The sequence below is a fragment of the Suillus clintonianus genome (assembly GCF_016758775.1).
Source record: "Suillus clintonianus strain FC179 chromosome Unknown DEU56scaffold_31, whole genome shotgun sequence".
Classification (NCBI taxonomy): Eukaryota; Fungi; Basidiomycota; class Agaricomycetes; order Boletales; family Suillaceae; genus Suillus; species Suillus clintonianus.
Genome location: NW_024539255.1, coordinates 46,800 through 73,616, shown reverse-complemented (window position 1 = coordinate 73,616; position 26,817 = coordinate 46,800). Strand labels below are relative to the sequence as shown.

Here is a 26,817-nt window from a genome sequence, read left to right as displayed (position 1 = left end):
TGTTTTTCGCCAGCAACAATGACAACGAAAGGAACCCGCGCGCCTGGCGAAACTTGTAACGAAAGTCTGGCACGGAGAAACAATCTCCCGAGCTCTGCGAGTCTGCGATGTCTACCTGCAACGTGGTGACATGCGTCAACACCCATTAAAGTTTTTCTCGTGCACATTTCATCCGTGGACGAAAGGTAACGAAGGTCCGTGGACTCCGTCACCAACTCCCCGAATCACGAGCAACATAGGAGAAAGATGGGAACTTCACGATGTCCTAGATATGGTATAGCAGCAGCTCCCGCCACCTAGGCTTGATTAAGTAGAAACTCACTTCCACGATACGAGAGTTTTGGTTTTGGGACAAGTGGCAGCTAGCTCTTGGATGCGCAGCATTACGGCCTCATTTTTATTCAAATGGTGCGCTTGTGGAACCAACCGAAGGGGCCGGGAACACCCTGGTGCACGAAGAAAACAGCAAGGCGGTCGTGCGCAGTGTCAGAGGGGCCTCTGGTGCTAGTCATTCATTTCGATGCAGTGCGAGGACAAATGGATGACGCTGCCGAAATCCATCGAAACAGGGTCCTGATAAGACAACAGCAATAGAGGACTCCTCGGCGATGTGTGAGCTCGTATCTGTTGCAAGGTCCGTCTCATTCGGGCCAAATCCAATGCAGCGGAAAAATACCGAACTTAAACGCACGAGAAAGAACTTTGAATGAGCACCAGCAGTAGTGCAAGGGCCTAATTTCAGTATCTGAGCGAAAAATACCCTTGGTGCATGAAGAAAGAAGCAAGAGGATCGTGCGTAGTGCCTGAGAAACATCCTTAGCGTTGATCATTTCGATGCAGCTCAAACGGACAGAGGCGTACCGGGGATTAGTGTTCATTTATTCCATAGAAACGAGATCCTGGGAAGACAAACCAGCATAGCTCGTGTCTGTTGGAAGCAGGACGCAAACGCACGAGACAAAACTTTGAACGAGCACCGATGTTCGGGCGGGGACCTAATTTCAGTGATTGAGCCAAGAATATCCCGAGTGCATGAAGATAGAAGCAAGGCGGTCGATGTGCCTGGGGAATCCTTAGGGATGAGTACCTCAGTGCAACGTGGATGCGAGGACGAACGAACATGTGTAGGAGACCGAAGGTTGGTGTTCATTTGTTATGCCGAGATAAGGTCCTGATAAGACAAATTCAGTACTTATACATAGTTCCCCTCGGTGACGCCCGGATGTGAGCTCGTATCTGTTGTTCCATTTGCGCCATGCTGTGTCGACGTTCGTAAACTGATGACAACGAGTTACTTCCTCCGCTCTAAACGGCGAGAATGAGCTTGACTTGCCGATACCAGCTGAGCCTGACGTCATCGTGTGGACGGACACATGGAAAAGTGAGGTGTGAAAACTATGATGAAATCAAAAGTAAGAGAGAAAAAGTTGACATATCCCAACCAGAAAATAAAGACAAATAGTCTTCGAAACTCCGTTCTTAAACGTGAATGCAAGGTTTTCATGACGCCCTGCACTTGCTTTCCTGCAGGTAACAATACCCTTAAAGAGGTTTAATATGATGAAGTGTACTAAGCACCTTATATGCATCATGAAGCGCGCGATTACAGTCCGGTAAACAAACAAGTGATGGTCCGGGGCATGAAACTTGTAGTTGTTGCCATCAGCGTCCATCTCTTGTGTTAGCAACACTTCCGAAAGTGGTACGAAAGTCGCAACTTATGCATGCATCAAGCAGTCATTTTTAGTGAGGATCCGATGCATTGTGTTATAGAAGTTATGCATTGAAATATGCCTTGTTCTTGAGCGCTTGAGCCTTTGCATCAGATGAGACAACGAAGGGACAGGCAATCAGCAAGAACTTACCTTGTAGACGCCGATTTCTTGCGAGCGTTCTCCGGCAAAGCGTCCTAGGTACTGCCCGCTCTAACTTCTTACTTTCGGAAGCAACGTGGGAGATGAGCTTGTCATCTGTCTGTGGAGAAGCAAAGCAGCACGCCCGCTAAACGTTCAAGTGCCGAGATATGCCAGTATGACCGTTCCGGATGACAAGGATTACACCGACCTGCGCGTGCTGTCAAGTGTATTAATATTGATCCTTCTTCCGCCAGGTGAAATTGGTAGAGCCCGCTGAGAGAAGGCGTGCACGACACACGCCTTCTTTCAGCGTGCCGAAGCAGTACTGACCGAAGCTGTCTGGTGAGCGCGTGAGCACGGGAGTCCGAGTCGACACCTTTGGTCGCGCCTGCATATTTGTGTATGTTTGTCTGTTATTTGTTCGCCATTTGGACCTTTCACTTTCCTGCAGCAATACCAGTTCTTGCGTCGAATCGGGCCTCGATTTGGCTCCTAGTATCATTCTTTCTGCTAGTTTTGGCGACTGGTGCACGTGGAGAACATTCCAGTGCGTCGATCCGCGGTCTTTTATGCCTTGGGTTTTGGTTCCAGCACAAGTTTGATGACACACACACCCAGTCTTCCAAACCCATCAACGTTCGTCGTCTATAGGAAAGTCTGCGACATCAAATGTCTCTAACACTTGAACGGGTGTGGTACTTGGAATGATGAGCTACGTCGAGGTGTAGGGACTATGAGTTTCCTCCTATGTCGCAGAGGTGCGCATGTACTGGGCATTTTTATTATACATTGCAGCCTATCAAATTCTCTCGCATCTCATTAAACACCCAAGATGAGGCTGATCGCCCTCCTTTTGTGCAAATTTGGCCGTAACCAGGGTGTCATATACATTCGGGTGAGCTCGATCGACTTGACAAATAATGCCAGTGTGTTTCAGCTTGGTCCGAGCCAAGCCGAAGCTTTTGATTCCAATACGAACAAACAACGCTTGACCATGACACGGTCGGTCGCGACTTAGAGTCCTTTGATTCCCTACCTATCACAAAGCTTTAATTCACAGAGTACATGCGAACCTGACGAATCTTACAACTTGCCACGCTTTTGTTTTGCAGATATATGACCTAGTGACCCAACCCAAGTCACCCAACTCGCATACAGTTGTATTTTTGTTTTACCAAACCTAAGATCCCCCATCGATTCTCCACACCTCCATCCCACCCTCGCCTCCGATGCCTACCACATCCCCCACCCAGTCCACCGCAAGTACCTTCATCCCATCCCACACCCTGAAGCTGGTCACAGCACCTTTCGTGCTCCGGAGGTCCCACAGCCGTGCAACGCCATCATAGGCACCAGTTACCACCTGCTGCTTTCCGCTCTCAGATGTAGCGATGCAAGATGGAGTTGCAGGGTGCATCATGATGCCTGTAGAGGATGAGAGGGATGAAACGCGGATATCGAAGATAGACACAGCGCGGTCTGTGGATGCAGCGAGGAGGATATTCCCGTCGGGGGTTTGAGCAAGATCGAGCATCGGTCGCTCGGGGACGTTCTGATGGGGGAAGTATTCAGCTTGTTTCGGGCGACCCAAAGACAAGGCTTACAATAGTGTCAATGCACACACCACTCTCGACGTCCCAGGTTCGCACCGTCGAGTCAAAACCACAGCTGTAGGCCTTACCTTTTGCAAGTTCACCAGCAGCAAATAGTGCTTTCGACACACGCGCAGTGTGCGATTTTAGCACCGCTATAGGTGCTTTCCGTTTTATGTTTACGGGGGCGGTCTTACGCCGCTTTTTCTTGTCATCGCCACGGTCTAGGGGTACTTGGTGGTCATCAGGTATTGATGTGTCCCAGACACCGATGAGGCCATCCCATGAAGAGGTGAGTAGATGCGAACCAGATACATCAGCAGATATGGAGGATAGTGGACTGGTGTGTAGATGTAGAGAAGCGACAGTGGATGCACTGGGACCCTCTGAGCCCACATGTATGCGGGTGAGACACGCGGTGAGGTCATGCGACGAACTTGCTAGAATACGAGACTCGTTGTCCGATGACGGTGATGGCGCGACGCAGACAGAAGTGATGGGTGCTTGGTGCACGGGGATGTCGAGAACGGGATTTTGAGAATAGTCGAAGAGACGTAGGTGACCGTCATACGATGCTGTTACAAAGTGTCTGTGGTGATAATTTAAGGTTTAGCAGATGGATTGCAAAATGATGTACGCTAATGGAACATACTGAGGTATTCGGCATGATACCGAAGACACCCAATCCTCGTGGGGAAGCTCAGACATGCGCTGAGGAGGCATAACACTTTCGAAATATTCGATCTCTAATGTGTCTTCCTGCCATAATGTCAGTCTCTCTCAAACCAACTTGGCCACTTCGCTCACCTCTCCGACACCCTTCTCTGCACGCCATTCCCATAGGGACGTTCTAAGAATCTCGCCATGGACAAGGAAGTCGAATGGAATAGGCTTGGGGAGGTCGAGTGCTTTGTTGATGAGCTGGGAGAGCTGGTAGCGCTTCCAGTCCAATGGGATCATGAATTTTTGAGAGGGGAGCGCATAGGGCGTCTGGGTCGTAAATACGACGGGATGTGAGGGCGCTGTAGACGAAGATGTCGACGCCATGGTTGCCGGTGAGCGCAATACCTAAGTACGCCGATATGATACATGATATTTTTTTGTGACTGTACATGTCACGGTATGTCACATCGACGCGCTAAACTGAAATACTCATGATGGCGATTCGCGAGGTTGGCGACCTGCCACTGAGGCGGACAAGTCATAAGACACCAACAAGATTCATCAAGCATAGCTCTTCCATGGCAAGAATTAGCTACCTGCTCTTGCTGTTAAGTAATATTCATCCTACACACGCATGGGTAGAACGGCTGAGAGGGCGTGGGCGGGCTCAACCTCGAAGTAACAACTAGTTTAAGGCAAGGATGCACATTGCTCAAACTTGGCGCGAAGCTACAAGGCATGGTAGAATTCATGGGCGTGTACTTCGTGTATGTATGCTTATCTTGAGTCAAAACGTGACTTCAGTTTTCCCATTCATCGCCAATTTCGATGCTCGTTGATCTGAAGCAAGTTTCTAGACCAGGCAAGGTTTACATGATAAAGTGCGCAGGGCGAGATAGCGGAGCACTTACCCACAAAAGGAAACCTCTCCCACAATTGAGAGCAACGGTTCAATCTTGTTTATATAAACTTTGCTCAGTGGTTCGTCCGTCTGAAAGTCGACCACTGGCACCCGGAAAGATGCGACTGCCAGCACCGCCAAAAGACAATCAACTTGTCGTTTTTTCGGTACCCCCACCAGAGTCAATTTCTGCAACACAGGAAGATGAAGTAGACTGAATACGTCGATGAACTCTTGCCGAAAGTTATCCGACATGGGGGAGGGGAGGGGGAGGGTCATAAATTCCAGCGTCGTCGAATCACAGGCTCTAGGGGCAGGAACATCACGAGAGAATATAATTTCATCAACCCTGATGGTCTCCAGATGAGAGAAACCGGCTATAGTGGAGCATATAGCGCACGCGGAAGCATCCCGGAGGTGGAGATGACGTAGATCTTTGCAAGTAGGGATTGGGAAGGTCCGACAAAAGCCATCTTTGATGTATAGGCAGGAAAGATTTGGTGCATAGAATTTGCCGAGGTTTGACAAGTGACATTCCAAGGATCTCAACTGAGGTGTGTCAAAATTAAACCTCTGGTCATACACGCGTGGCATAACCACTGTTTCCCAACGCTTGCTCTCAGAAATGAGGATATCGAGAATTCGAAAGTCTCCCACTGATGACATCCAAGTGTAGTAGTGATCTAAGCAAGTGGGGTAGGGATACGACTGCGGTTTGCCAGTGTCAAGTTCTACGATGTGAAGTGTGAGGGGAAGACTACCAGAGCGAACAAGCCAACACTGGAGGAGATGTGGAAGAAATGGAGTTAATTCTTCAACTCGCCCGGGGAGCGCGACCTGGATGCGCGACCAGATTCCCGCCGTCGAATGTGCAACGACTCTCCAAAGGCGGCACACCCTGGTTAAGACTAAGGGAGGGCTGGCGACGTTGACCGAAATGGTGCCATATCCAGATGAGAAGATACTAGGACAATCCAACACGTCGTTAACGACGAGCAAGAATACCTGTTGTAGAAGTTCCACTGGCAGCCGATGGATGTACGGTTCTGTCGGCGTCACGTTGACAGGTGACCGAGAGATGTGTGAACTTGAACAAAAGAAAGACCATGAGGCATGGGTCTCACGGAACACTTTCGTGCACTTCTTGCTGAATGCTTTCATCATTGAAAGCAGATCTGGCGTTGTTAGGAGAGAAACACACGCCAGGAATCTGATATTTTCAAAGTTTGGGTATGTTTGTCTCTTGCTGCAACATCAAATGTTCCATAGAACTTCGAAGTTGTACTGTGATCAAAGTGCACCTCTGCGACCATGGAACAGGAAAATCACAACCCTTTCAACTACTCTGGCTCTCAACACCGTCGAGCTCCGCCAGAACGGCGTGAGAAGTAGCACATCTCATCATTCCAAGCGCCACGCTCGTTCGTTGTTACAAGCATTTGTAGTCTCGGTCGCGGAAGACCATACTCTTCGTCTATGGAACTTGAAGGATGGTGTTGTGTGGAGGAATGGGGGCCACCGTAACTGGGTGTGGGCAATCAGATGAGCAATTTGAATTTTGGTATGTAGATATAATTGCCTGGAAGGCTGGAACGGAGATTCGCGCCGTCAAAGGCCACGGGTTTATAGCTGGGACCTGGACTTATCTCCACGCCGACTAGTCACCAGCCCCGGCGGCTGGTAGATGCGAAGCATCAACCTCCCCCACGTCCCATTAGACACCCAAGAGATGAGGTGGATTGCCCTACTTTTTAAAGGCTACAACCAAATTGTTATACACGTGTTGCTCGACGGTTCCATCAACGATATGCGCCCCCGCACCATTGTACCGTTGGTCCCAGTACTCCGCATATCTTACAGTGCCTCGTAGGGTAGCGAGTGATAACAACCTCCCAGTATCTCCTCACTTAGAGACCGTTGGGCATATCTGCCTTCGGAAATCCGGCAAAGAAAAATTGGGACCGCTGGCACCAGGAAAACGAGGAGCAAGTTGTGTGCAAGTTGGACAGGGATGAATTTATACTGAATTCAAGGTCATTTAAATTCGGTATGTGCTACCATATCAACATACACCCACACTTACTGCATTCGTATGTGCAGACTGGGCCATCGTAGTTGAGACCTCTTTCGTGGACCTCATGCATCCTGCCTACTACACTAACGAATTGCTTGGCAGCCGAAAGACGAGACTTATGTTACTCGAGTTCATCGACATTGACACTTTGTCGGGCTATGGAACTCTGGATGTTTATTGATGGAGTCTCTTCCATCGCGCGCCCATTACATACTAGACACTAGGCTAAGTTCCTGACTAAGCCCTGCCTCTACTCTGCGGTTTTTTGGTGAGACTGATTTGCTGCTGCAAATTTTGATTTCGTATTTGAAAATGAAACAAACTACTACAGGAGTAAACAAACGTGTATACAAGAAATTGGTACTGGTATGTGATTGAATCATAAGTCCGTAGATGTACTAATTGAAGTCATGACAGTGTGAATAAGCACAAACAGACGCACTACAACGAAAGAATCATCTGGGCACGTCCTGGCGTTTGTCCATGTTGAAAGGCTTCCCATCCACATACTGCTGACCCGAGCAATTCTCCTTGTGAATTCTCAGAATGTCCCTGCGCAAGAATGTCCCCCCGCAGTCGCAGAAGTATCTAATCCCCATATGGGTCCCCTCCACGTGCTCGCAGAGGTTCTTACTGTTGAACTGCAGACCACAATGGTTCCATTTGCACTCTGCGCGCGTCGTCTCTTGGCTACTAATTCCGTGAATTTCATGCAGGTGAACGGACAGATTGATGCCACGAATCAAGTAGTTGCAGTGCAACCCGTGTTCATAACCCCACATACACTGGAACATCTCTTCGGCTTGATGGGCCACCTGAAAGGTGTTATTAGATGCAGCGATACACGGTCAGAATATTGATAATATAAACTTACAGGTCCTGGTGCAGTAGAGGCTTCAAATAATCCGTTGCTTGAGTAGTTATGGTTCGACATGGCAGTATTGAGGGCAGCTGTATGCTTTATGCAACTGGAGTATCTGAGTGAGCAGTGACAATTCTAGCGAGATGAGAAGGCATCAGCGATGTACTTATACCACCCAGCTTATCCCCCAATGTTTTAGATAATTCTACAGCATTCAGCGTCTGAACATCTTGAATCCACCTTGCCTATATTAAGACCAGTCGGACGGTCCGAACCAGTTACGTTTTAGACTTTTGTGGATCAAAATCAAGATCAGGCCAACCCGCCACTAGCCAACCTGCCAAGTTTCACACACAGCACCCCAGAGCGCCCCGTGCCCCAAAACGCCGCCTTACATAAGTAGGCGCCAGAAAAAGCGCCCACGATGTTTATCTATATCTCAACGACGAGAGATATTGTGACACGGTGCAAGCTAAGGAAATAATGGTATCACGCTCGATTCGAGGCTAGAGATTGCTTCTTCAGAGATAGAACGCGATGTTTTTGATTCACTTTCTCTAATTTAGCGCGCGCAGCGCCAATCTTTGATTCCATAGGATGGAATGTACACTAAGTTTGTGTCTGAGATTATCCTGACATTATGGCCTGATGTGATTCGAAAAATGAACGGGCAATTGTGACTGTCACGAGATATCATCTCAACAGGTCTCACAGCCCCTTCAGGTGAAATGTATACGTATTTCATAGATATCGAAAAACTATTATCAGTAACTCGCGCAGGGTCTAGGAACAGATTTCAAAACTATGGTACCTGCTTGGCTATGACTGGTTGAGATGGACCTTCGAGGGAACTATCATGAGTGAATGTCTAACGTGTGATAACAGGAAGAAACTTCTGTCAACGTGTTTCAAACCTGCACCCTCCAAGAGAACAGATTTTTAATACGTTAATAACTTGGCCATAGGTCCTTGAGATTTCGAGGATTGAGTCAATGTCCAAGGTGTGGTCATATTCAAAACGGTTGACGGCAAGTTTCGAACCTGTGGCACTCACCACTTGTCTAAGACTAGTTAAGATGGACATCCAAGGATCCATTCATGAGTGAATGTGCAAGCGTGATGACAGAATAAAACTGTTGGTAAGGCAGGTTTCGAACCTGCACCATCCAAGCAGAACAGTTTCCGAGCCTGTTATGGTGCCCGCGTGGGTCTCACTGCTAAAGGTAGATTTTTGAGGGACTATAAGTGATAAGTGAATGTCGGAGGTGTGCTCACTGAGAAACTCGTATCGACGGGTTTTTAACCTGCACCATGGGAGAAAAGTGGTAACAGCTTGGTTACGAGGGCTACTAGAGGTATCGTGGAGTGCAAGTGATTGAAATGTACGTCAGAAACGGAAAGAAAACCCGCAGGCTTTGACAGAGTCGTGCGCGTTAAACTCTCCTTCATGTTGCGGGAGTCGGGGAAATGAGGAACATGCAGGAAATAGAATATAATGGTGGGACGCCATGCAGATAGAAATTGTTAATGATCCCTAATGTCAACTATCTGTGTATTGAATGGATACACAACAAATGGACAGACAAAACTGATTGACCCACAAACAATCCAGAGCAAGAAACGAGTCCAGAGTCCAGCCTCTCTTATGGTAATATCAAGATGCGATGGTGTTTCAGTCGCCGCCGCCACCGCCGCGGTGACTGCGGGAAGTGGCGCAGATGTGGTGGCTTGCTGTGATGATACTCCACTGGTATGGGTACTGGGAGGTCGAGAAGAGCCGGCAGCTGTCTTCCTTCTCGCGTGATAGTTCCTCTGCGTGAAAATGAATCAGTGGCACAGAAGAACTGAGAAAGAAAGAAAACCACAGGGTTGGCCGCTGTGTAAGGGACGTCTTATACATGTCACGGTAGCTCTCGCATACCGATATCTGATGCACTGCGTAGCATGCCAGAGACGAAGTGTTAAGCCCAGCCGAGAGGACGGGATCACATACTGCTCAAGAGGAATTTTGTAATTGTACATAGGAATTGGTCACGTACATCAGCATCACCAAAAAAACCCGGCGTATCCGATAAGCATCTTGAATTGGCGGGCCTCGTCGTGTAGCATCAACCTAAGATATATACTTCAAAAAGGACATAGGTGAATAAACATATCACGTACATCTAGGACTGGCTTGTTGACATTCTGTGATGAGGGAGATCACATGCAACACTACCCCCGGACTGAATGAATTCATGCTTACATTAAGCGATAGAAGGCGGTCGAGGCAAGATTCTCTGGGGATGGCGGAGATACCCTGGCCTAGTGTGTATATGTGGTCATCGTAGCAGCCAGTGACGAACAACTTTCCATCCGTAGAAAAGGCTGCGGATTCCACCCAGGTTTCATGGTGGAGAGGTAGTCCGATAGTTTGATTATTGTCAAACTTCCATAGTCGCGCTGTTTTGTCGCATGATACGCCTACGAGGATGCGATTCTTTGATGAAATTGACAATTTGACTGAATTCTGACTGCTTTATGCCAGAACAGTCCAGGTGCACGTGGCTGTGTCGAATTTCCTTGACGCGGCGATGAGCGTGTTTCCATCCGGGGTCCGGGCCAGGCCGCCAACACCTTGACCGTCTTGAGCAACTAGCCTGTGTTGGCATTCTACACTTTCAGTTAGCACCATCTGGTGAGTAGCAGCCCACATGCCGCCGTAGTTGTTCCCTACTTCGGTTGGTCCAAGGATAGTCTCACCGCTCTCAACATTCCACACTCTGAATGTTCCGTCGAACGATCCGCTCATAACTTTCCCTCCATCTGGACTCCAGCAGACAGACCACAGTACTCGTGCGTCTTTTGATGACTTTGCCCGCGCCGACGTCCCCCAATCTAACTATGCCATCCTCGTCCCCGCTTGCTACTTTCTTGCCGTTTGGTGACAATGCTATATTGGGTGCTCCTCCACTACCTTCGTCTCGCCAGGCCTCCCCGACCTGCTTGCCGTTCTCCAAGTCCCACACTCGAAGTGAGCCATCACTTGAACATATGATAACCGGCTGTCCACCAGACAGGTATAAAACGCCATGGACGGTATCGGTGTGGCCTTCCAGCTTTTAGTGAGGCGTTCTCGTTGATGTTTTTTTGCTTCACAGAGGCAGGGAACTGCATCGTTCTTGTTCGTGGACTTTGCTTAATTTGACGCGGTATAATTTTCAAGTTATTTTCGAAAGTCACACAAATGTCTACCCACAGGTACCACAGGCAGGTACTTCGCTTCTACGCCCGCGAAATGAAAAATGCGATGAAGTGGACGGTTTGTAAAATGCACAGTGGAAAGTCCTGTTGGAGACTTCATTTTCGCGCTGTATCCTCGTGTTCGCTTCACAGCTTGAGCACTGGCTGTGTATCAGGCGCTCGAGTCTCGTTTTCTGACCATATCCGCAGTTTCTTCATCTCCGTTGACCTTGCGTCTGTTAGCCGGACCTACCTACATCACATCGATATCTACCCTGCAACAAGCTAAGAACGTGAAGAAATTACAGCTATCAATTGCGTGATCCATGATGGATTTAGCGTAGTACGTTTTGCATCGGTTTTAAATTTCATCAGGCGCACTTGCCACCAGAACCTTACATTATCCTTGGACATTATGTATTATAGCTCGATCCATCAGGCTCGAATCTCCGATGGGGGTGATTGATCAGCTGTTCCGCTCTCACACTGAAGTCCTCAGACCGAATCAAGGAGTCTGCAGATACGATGATGTTCATTGAGAATAATATGGCCATTAACCTATGAAATGAGATTCTGCAATTCAAAGAATTAAAAGTCGGCTTCCTGCGGTCGTAACGGTGCGTCCGAATTTTATCTCTCCCAGCGCTCTCTCATTTTTGCTTTTATCTAGGGATGGGCGTCGTATTTAGGATGTATCTGGCTGCGCCAATCAATGCGTCACCGTAGGATCAACTCCACGATACATACTGCGTGTGGTGGATTTTGCAACCACGCTTATCATCCTTTGACATCCGATAAGATGATGGTCCAATGACCGAAGCAGAGCAAGAAGGTGCGCGCATGAGTCGACAGATGCTGAGGACAATGAGCAAGAGATTGAGCATCGAGAAGCTTCAAGAGGGGCTGTTGGCCCCGAGACTCTCTGAAGTCATGCCGACAGAATAAAACTTAGGTGATTGGCCTTTTAACAGTATTCACCGATATTCATCGCGCGTGTGTGACTACTTTGCGGCGCCACGCCCAAAATCCCCAAAGTCTGGTTTCGGGGATTGTCTGCTCCTTTCTACTCCCCTTCACGCGGAAATAGTTCTTAGGTCAATCAAGGCTGAAACATCATTTCGGCCATAGAGGGCTGGTTGGCGGTGTATCTAGCATGGGCGCATGGTTGCACCTTCACCAAGTTCGCCGCTTTCTCACACCGGTTCTATAACAATATGACCCTGATCTCAACTTATCCTAGTTGGTGGGCGTTGATCAATTCATTTCGTACTGGCAGGTATTTGTAGGCTCGTGGAGAGCCAGTCGGATGATGACGGTGATGTCACGATCTAACCTTGGCTGCGGTTTCGTAGTTGTGACCCTTGCTGGGGTCACGTACGATTGGGGGAATGGCTGGTGTCCTTATAGTACTTCCAGCACTGACATCCCTACAAGAGGTAGGGTTAATGCCGTCACTGGAGCAGTCATCCTACTAAGAATTGTTTTATAGGTAGAACTGGTCTAGGTGAGTAGAGTCTCACGTTAGAAGAACAACATGAAAATACGATTAATTCGCGACAGAGGCAACGGCTAGTCCCTTAGGACCGGAGTGTATCTCAGTGTATGTAATTTCTGTTGTGAAGCGTGGTTGGCACTGAATTGTGCTGATATCCTAGGTGCCATATTGCCATTTGCTTGGCCTTCCAGATATACACAGCATGTAGTTGGATTTCGAGTCTGTTTTGTCAACCTTTCATTGACATGGTCTCCTCTCTGGTAGTGGTGTATACATCCCAAATCATGAGTCCGTGACAACACTAACTGGGGTCATGGCATAGCGAATACCATCAAAGTTACTGCGACGACTCGAGGAAGAATCATCTGCGTCTGTCCATGTTAAGAACCGCCCCCCCCCCCCCCAATGTAGGCGAGGCTTATATTACCACGGCCAAGTCGAATGGCGTAGCCACGTCAAAGTCCCCCCTCTGAAAACGTATGTCAGACTAGTCATGAATTTACTCCCCATCTGTATACTACTGTCACTGAACAGTTTTTCTCGTGTCTACTTAGAGTGTCTCTGCGCGAGAACGGCCTCCCGCACTCGCAGAAGTATACAACTCTCATATGGGCCTCTTTCGTATGACACGAGAGGCTCTCTTTGTTGAGTTCTCCACCACAATGATGCCATTTTCACTCGAGCATTTTGCCTGAGCCGTAAGTTCCGTGCATCTCACGTAGGTGAGCGGACAGATCGTGGCCACGCATCAGGTGGGTTGCAATCCAATCCATTTATATAACCCCACATACACTGGAATACCTCTTCGAGAGAATGCGGAGAGCATCTATTAGATGCAACGATGCATGGTGAGATGATTGAGAACTGACAGCCTGAAGCCACGGTACCAGTGCAATATATACATCTGATACTCCGTTGCTGGAGTAATTTCATGACGGGGGTAATAGTGGTATGTGTAATGCTTTATACAGCCTGGAGTATCCAAGGGACTCTAGCGCTAGAGATGAGGAGATTAAGGCAGAAGAGACACCTGAGGCAGCCACACCAGTCCTATCATGGCAATCAGCAATTTACTTATGCCAGCCCCCGGCTGCAATGCATAGATAGTACGGGTTTCACATGAGAGTTTTCAAAGACTCAAAGAGCAGACTTGCCATGAAGTACTGACGGTTGACCAAGCCAAGTTTACAGCATTGCTTGACGGCAGAAACAGGCCGCCTTGCTTGCTCTGCATCGTCATGAACTCCGTAAATCGTTAGTACACTGCCTTGCCAAGTGGAATTGCTCGTGATGCGGCGGTGCGCCACGCCCCACAACAAACTTTACACGCCCGACGAACTTGAAGTTTGCTTCTCAAGATCGACAAGTAAAATCACCAATGTGTAAGTGGGGAAAGAATGGTAGACCATTCTAAAACTCACTAGAGCGAGGACACTTGTCACAAATAAATTCAGTGTTTGTGTCGCGCGAAACTGTTGTCGACTGGTAGGAGGTGAGCTCTAGGCAAAACGTATTCAGTAGTGAGACAAAGAAACAAACCGATTCTGATTCACTTGCTCGTGAAAATACACCATGTATGTTACACTTATAGTACATGTTCCGCAGCGACATCAATTGAAACCCGGCCAAAATCCTTCCCAATCGAAGTTAGAGTTTCAAGCGCTTCAAAAACTGGTCAACCAAGCTCTTCGTGAAGTCCTCCACCGCTTGGAACCTGGCGATCCCACACGCTTCGCTTTCAATGTGCTGCATCAAGCCTGAAACCAACTTGTACTTCCTCTTGCACTTTGGGCACTTGAACTCATCCGCGTCATGCGCAGGAGAGTTGATGTGGGAGTTCAGAGCTCCCAAGGTACGGAAAGTACGGTGGCAAAGATAGCACTCGTAGGCAACGCCGTTGAATGCGCGTTCTGTTACATAGTAAGACACGACGCGTGGCGCCCCACCTTCTATGCGGCGAGAGATCGAAATCGTAGGTACTATCTTGAGTGCGTGGACTGCCGCGGTCACTTGGGCTCGTGAGATATTGTGACACGTTCCCGACTCAATATGAAGGGCAATAGAAGAGGCGGTCTTGAACTTCTTCGGGCAGAGAGGACACTCGAAATCCAGACCCCTATGCACAGGGGAGGATGAGTGCTGCGCGGCAGGATCTTCGTTAATATATAAGGCGTGGAGGCGAGAGCGGGCTTACCTGGTCCAACGAAGTTGGGGTGGCGAAATCGCGCGAGCATATGAAGCACCAATTGTGCTTTGGGCTGGCAGCAAGGTGTTGATAAAGGCTTGCCAAGTCAACAAACCACCTATTGCATCCGACGCAAAGTGGTTCTTCGTCGTCGTCGTCGTCATCGCTCTCGGACGCATTCTCATCCGAGTCACTGTCGCTGCGGTGCACCGCAGCGTTTTGCATGTGCTGACATGAAACATGCGTGAGTTGGCGCTTTCGAATATAAACGACAATATGCGTAATGCGCACCTGATCCAGTCCAGTGAAAGTCGAGAATAATCTGTCGCAATCCTCACAAAATGGGTGGTCATCTTTGTCGCGACAGTGGGCAAATAAAGCCTGAGTGGAACGGAATGAACGGTCACATTGATTGCACTCTGCCATGACGGTGGAAGTCAAGATGAAGGTCGTTACAAGTTTGTCAGAGTATTTATTCAAATTTCAAAGCACGAACGTAAGATAGCCATGAGGCCCTTGTGGGGCTGGGGCTATGTGGTTGGGTAAATAGAAGCTTGAAAGGGGCACAAGTATTATATTGTTCAAGGTGACTCAATTGCGATAAGAATACCATGCCACCATCCTCGCGATAAGTACGTCACGCTACGACTCATCTGACGAAGGGGCACGCGTCGCAAGCAAGGTCCTGATAACTCTGAACAATTTTTGGCCCAACTAGCTAGCCATCTTCAGCTGCTACTGGCTTGCAGCTGTACGAAACAGGGTAACGGTGCGCAGGTATCATGATAATCAAGCAGCAAGACAGCGAGAGAATGGAAGCAACAAGAACATGCGAGCGCGTGCAAGAAGAGACACGACAAGTGAGTTGTCAGGCAGGAGACCTAAGACCGTTAGGTTTTAAAACCCAGGAAAGCTAGAGAATGAGCACGGAGCAAATTTACAGCGTTGCGGGCGACGAGCGACAAGAGGAAATTTGTTCTGGTTTGGAGTTGTGGCTGTGACCCCGGCTAGGGTGTGCCTACTGCGTGTTTCGCAGCACAAGTTGGTCTACCTCGTTCATTTCTGCCATATTCTTGCCCTTGTCTATCGTCTAGTCTGCCCATCATGTCAACAGGTCTCGGTTCAGAAATCGTTTCTGTCATTAACAAACTACAAGACGTATTCTCCGCCGTCGGTTCCTCAGCATCCCAAATAGACCTACCACAGATTTGTGTGCTTGGAAGTCAAAGTAGTGGTAAGAGTAGTGTGCTCGAGGTGCGCACCACAACGTTCGACGCATATCAAGTGCTTCATTCATTTTAATACATTAGAACATTGTTGGGAGAGATTTCCTTCCTCGTGGAACTGGTATCGTGACACGGCGACCACTCGTCCTTCAACTCATTAATCGTCCCGCAACTACGCCGCAGCCGAATGGCACACCAAATTGTATGCTTCCTTCCTTAGCTCAGTCCAACAAGCTGACTCCTGTGACAGCACAACTAAACGGCAGTGATAAGCAGGCGAACGAATCGGAGTGGGGCGAATTCTTGCATCTTCCTGGCGAAAAGTTCTATGACTTCAACAAAATCCGTGCCGAAATCGTTCGAGATACAGAAGCCAAGACTGGTCGCAATGCAGGTATCTCACCGCAACCCATCAATCTGCGCATATTCTCTCCCAATGTCCTTACCCTCACTCTCGTCGACTTGCCCGGTCTAACCAAAGTCCCTGTTGGAGACCAACCCAAAGACATTGAAAAGCAGATCAAGGACATGCTGGTCAAGTATATCTCACGACCAGCATGTATTGTCCTGGCCGTCACCGCTGCCAATACGGACTTGGCGAACTCCGATGGTTTGAAGCTAGCTCGGGAGGTTGACCCAGAAGGAACGAGAACGATTGGTGTTTTGACCAAGGTCGACCTGATGTAGGTCTATGCTTAGATGAACGGTGTAGTTCTCGAGGCTAACGCGTCAAAAGGGACCAAGGAACGGACGTTGTGGACATCCTTGCTGGGCGCGTCATTCCGTTGCGTTTAGGATATGTGCCAGTGGTAAATCGCGGGCAACGCGACATTGACACATCCAAGACAATCAGCGCTGCATTGGAGGGGGAGCGCAGCTTCTTCGAATTACACCCTTCATACAAAGGGAAGGCCCAGTATTGCGGGACGCCTTTCCTTGCCCGTAAGCTGAACATGGTGCGTGCCTCGATCACTCTTCATGCGTCACTAAGACCTTCCTTCTGTTTTAGATTCTGATGCAGCACATTCGTGCCACTCTGCCCGACATCAAGGCCCGTATAAGCCAGCAGCTTCAAAAATACACTGCTGAGCTGGCTACCCTGGGCGGTCCTATGGGTGACGCATCCTCTGGCAACGTAGTCCTTTCAGTCATAACAGAGTTCACAAACGAATTCCGGACAGTCATTGACGGTAACACCAATGACCTCTCGCTGAATGAGTTGAGCGGTGGTGCCCGAATCAGCTTCGTCTTCCATGAACTGTTCAACAATGGTGTGAAGGGCATCGACCCTTTCGATCAGGTCAAGGATGGAGATATCCGAACTATCTTGTACAATTCTTCGGTGGGTCTGTTACTCGTGTAACACAGAGACTGTTGCTTAAAACTTCTCCGCAATGCAGGGTCAAACACCATCACTTTTTGTTGGCACGCAAGCCTTTGAAATCATCGTCAAGCAACAGATCAAGCGACTGGAAGAGCCGAGTGTGAAATGTTGCCAGCTCGTATATGACGAACTCATTCGCATTCTTGGACAACTGCTACAGAAGATCGTACGTATTCACGCGACCCAAGATTGCAATGATGTGCTAACGGGACCGTACAGCAAGCCTTCAGACGTTTCCCTGCGCTCCGCGAGCGCTTCAACTCCGTTGTAATTAATTTCTTCAAGACTGCGATGAATCCCACTACGAAGCTTGTGACTGACATGGTTTCGTACGTCCATAACGGCTGAAATTACATTTTTCTACATTCTTATGCACTTGGTCGTCAGGATGCAAGCATGTTATGTCAACACGACTCACCCCGACTTCCTTAATGGACACAGGGCAAGTTCATGCGACTTTGATAACATTTCATGCGCTCATACATGCTGCACAGGCTTTGTCGATAGTTCAAGATAGACTGAACGCCAACAAGCCTCCAACGCCTGTCCCAGACGCCAAGTCAGGGAAGCTTCCCCCAGGTGCAATCAACAACAACCGTGACTTAGATGTTGATCCCAAGAAGGAGGAGGCAAGTTTCTTTGGCTCGTTCTTCTCCTCAGCCAAGAAGGGGCAACCAAAGAAGGCTGGTCCCATTATGGAGGCGGTGCGTTCTTCTCATATACCTCAACATACTGCAACTTATATTCGCGTTTGTTAGCCTCCAGCGGTGATCAGACCTTTGTCTGCTCTCAGCGAGAGGGAAACAATGGAGACTGACGTTATCAGTGCGTCATTTTCATACTATTTTCACTTCCACAATCAATCTGACTTCCTTATTCAGAGCTACTGATCCACTCGTATTTCAACATCGTCAAGCGCGAAATGATTGATATGGTACCAAAGGCTATCGTGCTAACGCTTGTCAATCACGCGAAAGAGAACTTGCAACGCGAGCTTCTCCAAGAGTTGTATAAACCTGAAGTGCTCGATGATCTGATGAAGGAAAGTGACTTTGTCGTCAATCGCCGGAAGGAGGTTGTCAGTATGGTTACGGCACTGAACAAGGCTGAGGAGTACGTCGGATCTTCCTCCATCAGACTTGACGCTGTGCTAATCTTGATTTGTCGTGTAGGATCGTTGCTGGGGTTTAGACCCATGTATTATGGGGAGGTTTGGTGCAGTTTTGTACGACCTCGTGGCTGTTGTGCTGATGTCCAGGGCTGACTACTAGTATTAATACCCTCTACACATATGTTCTACCTGGTGTTAGATTTCATGCTTCCTATTGTTACGGTTTTTCATATCATACGCCGGCGTGCGCACTAGTGTTGAATGTTGATCGGTTAAGCGCGTGTTCTGCTGATCCCGCTTGTAGGTGTTCGATACGACGATCTTTCCAAAACCAACAGTCTGATCTACTTGCGATGTGATAAGTTACGGGTTACAAACGATATAAGCTTCCGTCCTCCATTACACGTCCGGGGATCTTTGTCTCATCTGCCAGATTTATGATATGGTGCCTCAGCCGAGGTTGAGCCGGAACATGTCATTGAGCCTGCAAAAGATTTCTGAGCGAAGTCCCAGCACCAGGTTGGATTGAACATACACGTAGAATGAACCGCCTTCCTTTGCTAGCACGAACACCTGGGAGAACTGCAACTCTTGGTCACCGTCCACCTACATCATCTTCAGCAACTAGATCCGATTGATCGACAAGAGGACGAACCCTTAGCAGTCCTGTCACATTGATCAAGAGAGTACTCATGTCGAGGGATGACGGCTGCGCGTCAAATGTGCTGATCTTATGGGCCACCGTTTGGAAGGGCAGCTCCTGAACCATACGGAAGAACGATGAGGTATATGTGTTAAAATACAATCAAACTTACACTCAGATGCTCGACAATGTTATCTCCACCTTGGAACTGTTTGCCCTCCCATGTCAGCATGGAGTGTGGCCGCTAGAAGTCGTCAAAAAGCGTTTGAATACCGGACAGTTGCAAATACATGGAGTGCTCACATACAAAGGGGCCAGATTCTGCCGGCCTGCCGCGAATTGTGAGTAGTAGAACTCAGTGAAGTTCTTTGCTATCGAAACGATATCCATCGTGTTTCAAGAACTGAAGACACAAACGATTGAAGAGATGGTGGTAGTAGGGCAAAGTGAGCAAACTTGCCAAGTACAAGTTGCAATCGATAACCTTCCTATTTGGGTTATCAACGTTTCGGCTGTGATTCTTCACTCACGAGATGGCGACTGTTTTCCAGGCTGCCCTTCCGCCAAGCAGTCCACCAATGACAGAGTCATCTCGTCCAACCATGCGCAGGAAGAGTTCTGCGCAGAATTTGCTGTCGTCGTTTAAGCCCACAAATGGCGCTGGTAATGCAGCAACGGTGGGCAGCATATCTTCAGCCACCAGCGTCGCTTACACCTCGGTCTCGACTCCAACTACGATTGTTGCATCCGGCAGAGAATGGGATGGCCAGTCTGTTCACTCTGATACACTTTCATCTAGTGCTACGGTGGTGAGCAATGGCACACCGGTCATTGCGCAGGGAACCTCTGTCGAATATCTCCGAGATTTGGTGCAGAAACGGATCATCACGTTGACTTACATGCGAAATGTTCATGAAGGGTGTGTTAGGTCTGCTCGTACAATTCTTCATAGATCTCATGACTGCCCCTAGGAGAAGCCATTGGTTCCATACGATCATGATGTCTAGGACTGAACTGGACAAGGCATTCAATAACTTAGCCATGCGCAAACGGTGGAGAAAGCGGATTCATTGAGTGATCTTTGACTGAGTTTTTGTACAACAGGACGTATCGGTTTGCTATCCTTGCAATGTCGCTCTCGAATCTGTTAGATATACCTCAAGTTCAAGACTTTCTTCGCGGATTGATGAACACTATGAACGAATATGACCAGGCGAAGGAGGAGCCTGACAAACAACCAAAGATCGTGAGCCTTTCTCCGACAACCCAGGGTCACTCACTGCTTACTGTGGGTCCTAGCGGTTATTCCGGTCCAAAGTCACAAAGCGGCAGGCTGCTGGCGGCTTCGCTGAATACACTGTACCATATACGGATGGATCGGAAACATCATATCTTGTTTCACCTCATATAGTGCGTTACCCGCGGTTTTGATAGTGTGTCATCAGCTGAAACATTCTCAGCCATTTCCTTTAGACTATCATCAGACCCTTCTCTCCCTTTTGGATGTTATTTCGGAAGTATACAACAAAATATCGCGAATACTTGGGCCTTCTCCGTTTCCAAACTCTGGGCAACACATGATGGGACCTCTCGGGCTTCTCGCACCACATCCTGGCGTTTCGTATCTGTTCTCCGGCGCCGACTCTAATGTGAAGCAAGTGGATGATGACTCTAGCTTGTGGGGTATCGCACATGTACATGGTGGTTACGGCGGTGCCCTCGGAAGCCCGCCACCTAGCTGGACGCCTGGGATGGGAGATATGCTCCTGAAAGTGGACACGAAATTCAAGGTGACACATTCTGAATGAGATGAAAACATGGATGTTGAACGCAATATGACAGAAAATAACATCAGCACTATTGAAGGAGCTGGACCAGGTTGCTCGAAATGGAATCAAGGATGAGTTGACGTCTCTTGACCCCCTCCTTCGGAATGTTGCTTCGCCCGACGATGGAAAAGAGATGTATGATTTCGAAGGCATTTTCTGACTCACTGGATTCATTCGCGGATATATATTGTACTTTTATATACCCACCCCACCTGCATGTATAATAGTGTATCACTCATTTCTTGATGGACATTCGTACTTTATGGTCGTGTCAGACTCAGTAGCAACGTGACTCAAAACGCGAGAAGTCACGCAGGTCACATGCGTGATTACGCGACCATACGCGTTCTACTGCCAGAACCTCTTCTTGTCTTGTCATCTTCTTGGAACATTCGGTCGAAGTCTTCTAGTATCCTATCATTCTTGACATCTATTCTCTACGACGAAGTTCAAACTTTCTTCTAACCGAGCTGCATGCCCACCAATAACGTTCAAGCTCTCCTTTCCACAAATATCCCAGATCCCAGCGATTTCCCTATGCCAGACTTGCGTCAATTGGATGCGAGCCTGCGGTGTACAATTTGCGGCGAATTATATGACGCACCCGTAACGCTTGCCTGCGGGCACTGCTTTTGCTCACTTGTGGGTGCTTGACCCCCTTTCTCATACAGTCTGTCATCTGAATGTTACTGGTAGTGTATTCGTGAACACATTGTCAAAGAATCAGAGTGTCCAAGCTGCAGGAAGTTGACAAGTGAGGGACAATTTAGGACAAATCCAGTTCTTGAGGAAGCAGTGAGTGCATGGAAAACTGCTCGGTGAGCCCGCTATCATTTCTTGTGCGGGCGCGGCCTGAACCGGTACAGCTCAACTATCCTCCGGCTTTCCCGTGAAGAGCAAGACCGTGCTAGAAAGAGTCGAGAAGAGCAAACACCCCGCCGGTCAAAAACCCCATTGACAAACGGTATGAAGCGCAAGCGGCGTATTAGCCTAGAGTCTTCCGACTCGGATGTCGTTGTGGTTCCTGGTCCTTCCAATTCAAGCCAGCTTACATCTTCCCCGCTGCCCAGTAAGTCTAGGCGTTCAAGAAGGAAAGACATGGAGCCTTCGTCGGATCCACAAGAGGAAGAAATGATGCAAGGTTTGCGCGTCCTTTTATATCGTAGCATAGTACTAGTGCTCAATTCGTACTCAGGAGGTCAGATGGTAAACTGTCCTATCTGCAACGTGTCTATTGTCATGGAGTACATCAACACGCATATAGACTCGGGATGCCAGAAAAAAATGTCTAATACATCCGGTGCTGCGACATCAGACGCCAAAGGCCAGTGGACAAATTTATTTTCACGAAAAGGAAAAAGCAGGGATAACGGGTGAGCGCTCATTTAATTCTGTCGGTAACGCGCTTAAAAGAACGTGGAGGAAGGATTGACGTGGACGATGCAACGGAGCGCATACCCAAAGCCTCCTATGACGTATTGAAGGACAAACAAATCAAAGACTTGTTACACGCTCATAATTTACCCATTCTCGGTGACCGAAAAATGTGGATTGCTCGACATCAACGGTGTGTGACTTCTTGGTTCTGAATCAAATCCGCAGTTCTCAACGGGTGTCAGCTGGGTTATGATTTTCAACGCCAATTTGGATAAGTCTGGATCTAACAGGAAGAACACGAAAGTATTACGCGATGAATTGAAGACATGGGAAGATGGTAGAAAGCGAAGACATCTTGTGGATAATACGGCAGCTCACATAGTAAGCCTTCCGTTCCTTCTATTGCTCAGACTGCTCATTGCAAATTGTAGTTGAATAATCAAGGGGAGTTTACACGGCTGATTGCCGAAGCTCGACATAACAAGGCTAGGAAAGACTCCACCTCGACAATCGTGCAGCAAAATTCTCATGGTGATGACATAGTTGTTTCAGATTCTGAAGAAGAGGATCAGCCCCTTTTGTAAGCCAACTATCCCTATCTAAAATTTTGGCTTGGATGTCACAGACATGTATTGTACGTTATGATCTGTTTATGCTTTTCGGCAGGTAGCGAATTGGAAGCGAACACACGATGTGAGGACACCCTTCCATTTTCCCGGCTACTACAGGAGCTGTGTGGGTAACGTGTATTCGGTTTCGTTTGACCCTCAGATTTGGTTCACAATACCCTTTCCCACTGACCCTAGTTCAAGTGGTACACTCATTGGCGTTGAACGGTTGTGTGGTTGAAAATCGAGTGCCTCCGTGGACCACTGTCAGGGAGCAGGTTTCCAAACACGTGTCAGGACACCCGAAGTTTCTCCTTTGTGCTGTTGCAGAACCCTTAGCGCCAGTGCCACAGTGGCCTTTGTTCCAGTGGCGATCAGTCCACTGTGCAGTAGTCCACAGTTGAACTGCTTTGTCTGACCGCCAGGCGAATCTGTATATAAACCTGACGCGTCCTAACGGTGCCATGATACACTCACTATCCATCTTATGAACATGAGCAGGCTCACCCCACCACTGTCGGTAAGCCTATCGACATCTCGCAGGCGATCTGATGATAACACAGCATTACGCAGCTCCTTAGTAATTTAAGCGCTGTATCGGCATCAACCACCACAGAGGTAAGTTTGGATGGAAAATGCCAAGTGTTGTTGCGTGACTTGACTGTCGATTCAGGAAGAGAATACAGTATTTGTCACCGAGCAGTTTCTCCCTCGCAAGCAAGATGCCGTCTTTGGTGATCAGTTTGTCTTCCAAACGTCAGAAACCAACCAACATATCCGCGCGAGGCTAGTCATGCTCTCACCATTCCCGTGTGACGCCCGTCCGTTTGCCAAATCGGTAGCGTTTCTTTCCAGTCGCTCTGGATCCATCAAGGCCGAAGTTGTAAGTGCATCCCACCAGGTGGTCACTTGGGTGACCGACCAATAATGAAATGACTGGATTTGGTAATCTTGGCTTCTCCAGTTTCGTACACCCGGTGCAGAGAATCACTTCTTTCGCCTGTATATTTTCGCATGCTCAGCCGGTGTGAAAATCATATTACCCCCCTCTTTCCGGGGCACCGTGTCCATCAACGACTACGAAAGTCTCCGTCGGAAGAGACAAATTTGTTGCGGTCGTGCTTTCAACAAGCGCATGCGCAGAGGTTTCATCAAGCTTGGTTCATCATGTGGGCTCGAAAATGATGACGAAGTTCTCATCCACGCCGAAGGAAAGATTGAGCTAAGGCTGAGAACGGAGGGTGATGTCAATGATAGGGTTTGGTCTCGGATGGATCGTGGCATGCGGAAGATTTTTCAACGGCGTCTAGGGTCCTCTAGGTCGGCGTTGGGGGGCGGTGGGGGCAGTTCTTGAATTCAGTTATCTGTATTGTATTGGTTCAGCGCTGTCAGGATACAGCTCTTAGTATTCAAGTTAGTGTAAATCGTGAAACTTGTACTTGTAATGGACATTGTTGTACGGGAGATCTACTATCCGATGATGTGACACGTGTTTGGATCACAGGCGAGGCACGCGGAGTACATTGTCGAACCGAAGTAGAAGACCGATTGTTCTCGCCTTCGGGTTGGACAAGATTGCAAGCGCGCTTTTTTGTTTCCGAATACAAGGCTACCCAAATAAGGCATAAAGGAAACGATTCGTAGGATCATGACTCTCTGGGTAACGTATGGGTGACCGCCTTCCCAAATCCTTAAATATGCAGAGCCTTGGAGTGTTTCCGACCCAAGGACGCCCAACTTCGTATTCTCGTCCGTGTCCGTACTTTGTCCGTCAGTCCATAATTTCCTCGTCATGTCCAGTTATTCCAGTTGTTCAATGTCAACCGACTCCGAGGTCAGTCCCACATTTCTTCAAAGATAGTGAAACACCGAGCTGAAATCTCCCTTAGAGTTCACTATCACTTGAAAAGATTCGCTTATTGGTACGACACAAGCTTTATTTCTATGTTTATGCGCAAGTAACTGACTTGTTACATAGAGGGTTCAGCCGACTGGCACTCATAAGATTCACTACAACGCTCTGAGCGACTATGACTTTGTGCTCAAGACACCGAAACCCATTGATATCTCGCTGGCGCTACCGCACTATCGTGCGCGCAACCAACCAGTCGACCACCGTCTGGCCATGTTCATCAGTACCGAGATGTCGCCAATTAAGCTTAAAGTTGTCAGTACCATCTATTGACCTTGTTGTATCATGTCTAAACGAACCAACAGTGCCGCTCTGTGCCTCGCTGCAAGTTTTTCCTCGACATCCGCACCACCGCTTCCAACGTGACCGTTTGGTTGCCTTCGGATTTCCGGGGTCATATTCGTTGCTCGGGCACACCATCTTTCTCAGCTGGTTTTGTCAACCGCTTGATGGCAAATTGCCGAGTTAATGAAGCAATGTCGATGGATGACAATTGGGACGGAGATGAAGTGTGGGTCGATACCCGTGGTCTCGTGACGTTCAGGATGTGGGACGTTCACACCAACGCTCCAGAGAGCCAGCCCAAAGAAACGTTGAAACGCATTTTCAGTTCGACTTCTAAGAAATTACCGGAAAGGAGCATTAATTGGGATTTTCTTCTTGAGGATTAAGAACCAGATTCTCGTCATTTCTCTGTTGTTCTTTTCGTTTCCTGACTTCATTTGAACACTATACACTTACTTAACACGCTGACCGGATTAGTCTTTAGGTTATCTCTCCCTTCTTACCCCAATCTGTTGCATGCTTTCGTTCACTCTGCACAAATGTAGCTCTTTTATACCACAACCACCACTGTATCAATATGATCCTCATCTTCAGACGGACTGACTTATCCTAGGCACACGACATTATAATCGATTCAATTACAATATTTGGTCACATACTAAGAAAGGGTGACATGTCCTCAGAACGGGATTTCTGGTTTGGGGAAACCTCCTGTGCATGCTTTGCTGTACCGGAAGACTTACATGGCCCGGCGGCTCTGAGCGAGCCGCCATAACGTTCCCTTACGCGTCGATATTGATGGTACACTGCCCAGTTTGATTTTAAATTAAGCTAGCTCATTGAACGTAGTCGAATGCAGCCCTACTTTTATGGACACTTGAAATACACGATTGTGACCAAGAATAATGATCGGAAGGCTAGCCACCAGCCCCCCAATTCGCGTTGGATCCCTTCAAGGACTAGACTCGTGTTCGTTTGTGAAGACACATTAGCCTGAAGGCAACCTGCCCGTGGCTGAAATTTGAAGCGTCAATGTGAAATACTTGAGCGCTCGGCTACCTCTGCTCATCATGTCCGTGTTGAAATCGAGCTGAAAACCCCTGGCGGCACTGTCGGTATCTTTATGATCCGGTACGTTTGAACGGCAGGAGCCTCGACCATTAGCTAAGTCTGCTCCTGTCTGCTCGCGATCATTAGCTGCAAGTGACGGAAATGCTGGTGGGAAGATGTGGCGGCAGCAGTGTTTTGCGGCAGTCATTGCATGCTCCGACACGTATGTCTCCAACCTGTGACGAGGTGAACTCGGCTAGGCCAACCCTGACTGACTTACATAGTAAAGGATTGCCCGCAGGTATATTTTTGGGATGCACATTATACCTCCGGACGAACGTCCTTGCCACGCAGTTCAACCCTAGTTATCCCTTTGGGCATGTGAAGGTCGATTAGCCGCAAAAACGGGCCCGGTTCGGCGTGGCATATCTCCTCAGGCCATAAGGGGGGGCAGTGTGTCGCATTTTGAGCAAGCCAACGGCCCAGTGCATCTCGTCGACAGTGGCAGGTAAATAATTGACCGCGCCGCGGACCTGATACTT

The 26,817-nt window shown here is 48.4% G+C and overlaps 11 protein-coding genes across 11 annotated transcripts; 6 read left to right on the top strand and 5 right to left on the bottom strand.

The window, feature by feature from the left end:
• The first annotated feature begins 2,217 nt into the window (after positions 1-2,217).
• Positions 2,218-3,002, top strand: DEU56DRAFT_801054 (uncharacterized protein). Its single transcript, XM_041353119.1, has 2 exons — positions 2,218-2,751; positions 2,969-3,002. Exon 1 carries the CDS (start codon positions 2,259-2,261, stop codon positions 2,505-2,507), a length of 249 nt encoding a protein of 82 aa, XP_041208916.1. The 5' UTR covers positions 2,218-2,258; the 3' UTR covers positions 2,508-2,751; positions 2,969-3,002.
• On the bottom strand, positions 2,722-4,536 carry DEU56DRAFT_801053 (ribosome biogenesis protein YTM1). Its single transcript, XM_041353118.1, has 4 exons — positions 4,256-4,536; positions 4,101-4,207; positions 3,461-4,037; positions 2,722-3,408 (listed from the first exon to the last, which is right to left on the bottom strand). The coding sequence occupies exons 1-4, from the start codon at positions 4,493-4,495 to the stop codon at positions 3,037-3,039; spliced, it is 1,296 nt and encodes a 431-aa protein (XP_041208915.1). The 5' UTR covers positions 4,496-4,536; the 3' UTR covers positions 2,722-3,036.
• Positions 4,537-4,589: 53 nt separating this feature from the next.
• DEU56DRAFT_329568 (uncharacterized protein) lies at positions 4,590-6,208 on the bottom strand. The gene is made up of 2 exons (XM_041345695.1): positions 5,023-6,208; positions 4,590-4,964 (listed from the first exon to the last, which is right to left on the bottom strand). Exons 1-2 carry the CDS (start codon positions 6,174-6,176, stop codon positions 4,925-4,927), a joined length of 1,194 nt encoding a protein of 397 aa, XP_041208914.1. The 5' UTR covers positions 6,177-6,208; the 3' UTR covers positions 4,590-4,924.
• Positions 6,209-7,351: 1,143 nt separating this feature from the next.
• DEU56DRAFT_801042 (uncharacterized protein) lies at positions 7,352-8,111 on the bottom strand. Its single transcript, XM_041353117.1, has one exon. The coding sequence runs from the start codon at positions 7,878-7,880 to the stop codon at positions 7,542-7,544; it is 339 nt and encodes a 112-aa protein (XP_041208913.1). The 5' UTR covers positions 7,881-8,111; the 3' UTR covers positions 7,352-7,541.
• A 6,074-nt stretch (positions 8,112-14,185) lies between these two features.
• On the bottom strand, positions 14,186-15,797 carry DEU56DRAFT_801020 (uncharacterized protein). The gene is made up of 4 exons (XM_041353116.1): positions 15,347-15,797; positions 15,142-15,269; positions 14,860-15,078; positions 14,186-14,804 (listed from the first exon to the last, which is right to left on the bottom strand). The coding sequence occupies exons 1-4, from the start codon at positions 15,357-15,359 to the stop codon at positions 14,313-14,315; spliced, it is 852 nt and encodes a 283-aa protein (XP_041208912.1). The 5' UTR covers positions 15,360-15,797; the 3' UTR covers positions 14,186-14,312.
• Positions 15,781-18,836, top strand: DEU56DRAFT_801018 (Dynamin central region-domain-containing protein). Its single transcript, XM_041353115.1, has 12 exons — positions 15,781-16,104; positions 16,161-16,278; positions 16,327-16,759; positions 16,813-17,032; positions 17,086-17,418; positions 17,477-17,626; positions 17,680-17,789; positions 17,848-17,902; positions 17,955-18,164; positions 18,219-18,285; positions 18,342-18,573; positions 18,633-18,836. The coding sequence occupies exons 1-12, from the start codon at positions 15,955-15,957 to the stop codon at positions 18,649-18,651; spliced, it is 2,097 nt and encodes a 698-aa protein (XP_041208911.1). The 5' UTR covers positions 15,781-15,954; the 3' UTR covers positions 18,652-18,836.
• On the bottom strand, positions 18,837-19,725 carry DEU56DRAFT_801014 (nuclear transport factor 2). Its single transcript, XM_041353114.1, has 5 exons — positions 19,518-19,725; positions 19,387-19,458; positions 19,227-19,331; positions 19,107-19,177; positions 18,837-19,055 (listed from the first exon to the last, which is right to left on the bottom strand). Exons 1-5 carry the CDS (start codon positions 19,602-19,604, stop codon positions 19,022-19,024), a joined length of 369 nt encoding a protein of 122 aa, XP_041208910.1. The 5' UTR covers positions 19,605-19,725; the 3' UTR covers positions 18,837-19,021.
• Positions 19,726-21,349, top strand: DEU56DRAFT_801013 (uncharacterized protein). The gene is made up of 6 exons (XM_041353113.1): positions 19,726-20,133; positions 20,186-20,266; positions 20,319-20,460; positions 20,514-20,624; positions 20,675-21,004; positions 21,057-21,349. Exons 1-6 carry the CDS (start codon positions 19,748-19,750, stop codon positions 21,201-21,203), a joined length of 1,197 nt encoding a protein of 398 aa, XP_041208909.1. The 5' UTR covers positions 19,726-19,747; the 3' UTR covers positions 21,204-21,349.
• A 55-nt stretch (positions 21,350-21,404) lies between these two features.
• Positions 21,405-23,265, top strand: DEU56DRAFT_801007 (uncharacterized protein). The gene is made up of 7 exons (XM_041353112.1): positions 21,405-21,685; positions 21,740-21,861; positions 21,910-22,184; positions 22,239-22,416; positions 22,470-22,610; positions 22,663-22,801; positions 22,852-23,265. Exons 1-7 carry the CDS (start codon positions 21,518-21,520, stop codon positions 23,002-23,004), a joined length of 1,176 nt encoding a protein of 391 aa, XP_041208908.1. The 5' UTR covers positions 21,405-21,517; the 3' UTR covers positions 23,005-23,265.
• On the top strand, positions 23,091-24,582 carry DEU56DRAFT_801005 (uncharacterized protein). The gene is made up of 5 exons (XM_041353111.1): positions 23,091-23,113; positions 23,192-23,548; positions 23,602-23,646; positions 23,702-23,911; positions 23,993-24,582. The coding sequence occupies exons 2-5, from the start codon at positions 23,516-23,518 to the stop codon at positions 24,380-24,382; spliced, it is 678 nt and encodes a 225-aa protein (XP_041208907.1). The 5' UTR covers positions 23,091-23,113; positions 23,192-23,515; the 3' UTR covers positions 24,383-24,582.
• A 238-nt stretch (positions 24,583-24,820) lies between these two features.
• DEU56DRAFT_755667 (uncharacterized protein) lies at positions 24,821-25,611 on the top strand (the record flags this gene model as incomplete). The annotated part of the gene is made up of 3 exons (XM_041349938.1): positions 24,821-24,862; positions 25,007-25,195; positions 25,246-25,611. The coding sequence occupies 3 exons, from the start codon at positions 24,821-24,823 to the stop codon at positions 25,609-25,611; spliced, it is 597 nt and encodes a 198-aa protein (XP_041208906.1).
• Positions 25,612-26,817: the final 1,206 nt, after the last annotated feature.

Bases quoted from the DNA above. Each gene is read 5' to 3' on its own strand.
- DEU56DRAFT_801054 (XM_041353119.1), top strand. From the start codon at position 2,259: ATGTTTGTCTGTTATTTGTTCGCCATTTGGACCTTTCACTTTCCTGCA.
- DEU56DRAFT_801053 (XM_041353118.1), bottom strand. From the start codon at position 4,495: ATGGCGTCGACATCTTCGTCTACAGCGCCCTCACATCCCGTCGTATTT. The intron at 4,038-4,100 runs GTATGTTCCATT...TTATCACCACAG, and splicing joins GTATCATGCCGAATACCTCA to ACACTTTGTAACAGCATCGT. The intron at 3,409-3,460 runs GTAAGCCTTGTC...TTCCCCCATCAG, and splicing joins GTGTGTGCATTGACACTATT to AACGTCCCCGAGCGACCGAT.
- DEU56DRAFT_329568 (XM_041345695.1), bottom strand. From the start codon at position 6,176: ATGATGAAAGCATTCAGCAAGAAGTGCACGAAAGTGTTCCGTGAGACC. The intron at 4,965-5,022 runs GTAAGTGCTCCG...TGCCTGGTCTAG, and splicing joins GGAGAGGTTTCCTTTTGTGG to AAACTTGCTTCAGATCAACG.
- DEU56DRAFT_801042 (XM_041353117.1), bottom strand. From the start codon at position 7,880: ATGTTCCAGTGTATGTGGGGTTATGAACACGGGTTGCACTGCAACTAC.
- DEU56DRAFT_801020 (XM_041353116.1), bottom strand. The intron at 15,079-15,141 runs GTGCGCATTACG...GTTTCATGTCAG, and splicing joins CTTTCACTGGACTGGATCAG to CACATGCAAAACGCTGCGGT. The intron at 14,805-14,859 runs GTAAGCCCGCTC...CCTGCCGCGCAG, and splicing joins CCCCAACTTCGTTGGACCAG to CACTCATCCTCCCCTGTGCA.
- DEU56DRAFT_801018 (XM_041353115.1), top strand. From the start codon at position 15,955: ATGTCAACAGGTCTCGGTTCAGAAATCGTTTCTGTCATTAACAAACTA. The intron at 16,279-16,326 runs GTATGCTTCCTT...CTCCTGTGACAG, and splicing joins GCCGAATGGCACACCAAATT to CACAACTAAACGGCAGTGAT. The intron at 17,419-17,476 runs GTGGGTCTGTTA...TCCGCAATGCAG, and splicing joins CTATCTTGTACAATTCTTCG to GGTCAAACACCATCACTTTT.
- DEU56DRAFT_801014 (XM_041353114.1), bottom strand. From the start codon at position 19,604: ATGGATATCGTTTCGATAGCAAAGAACTTCACTGAGTTCTACTACTCA. The intron at 19,459-19,517 runs GTGAGCACTCCA...GACGACTTCTAG, and splicing joins AGAATCTGGCCCCTTTGTAT to CGGCCACACTCCATGCTGAC. The intron at 19,332-19,386 runs GTAAGTTTGATT...CGTATGGTTCAG, and splicing joins ACATTGTCGAGCATCTGAGT to GAGCTGCCCTTCCAAACGGT.
- DEU56DRAFT_801013 (XM_041353113.1), top strand. From the start codon at position 19,748: ATGGCGACTGTTTTCCAGGCTGCCCTTCCGCCAAGCAGTCCACCAATG. The intron at 20,134-20,185 runs GTGTGTTAGGTC...GACTGCCCCTAG, and splicing joins ATGCGAAATGTTCATGAAGG to GAGAAGCCATTGGTTCCATA. The intron at 20,267-20,318 runs GTGGAGAAAGCG...TTTGTACAACAG, and splicing joins AACTTAGCCATGCGCAAACG to GACGTATCGGTTTGCTATCC.
- DEU56DRAFT_801007 (XM_041353112.1), top strand. From the start codon at position 21,518: ATGCCCACCAATAACGTTCAAGCTCTCCTTTCCACAAATATCCCAGAT. The intron at 21,862-21,909 runs GTGAGCCCGCTA...GAACCGGTACAG, and splicing joins AGTGCATGGAAAACTGCTCG to CTCAACTATCCTCCGGCTTT. The intron at 22,611-22,662 runs GTGTGTGACTTC...AACGGGTGTCAG, and splicing joins TGGATTGCTCGACATCAACG to CTGGGTTATGATTTTCAACG.
- DEU56DRAFT_801005 (XM_041353111.1), top strand. From the start codon at position 23,516: ATGAACATGAGCAGGCTCACCCCACCACTGTCG. The intron at 23,549-23,601 runs GTAAGCCTATCG...AGCATTACGCAG, and splicing joins GGCTCACCCCACCACTGTCG to CTCCTTAGTAATTTAAGCGC. The intron at 23,647-23,701 runs GTAAGTTTGGAT...CTGTCGATTCAG, and splicing joins CGGCATCAACCACCACAGAG to GAAGAGAATACAGTATTTGT.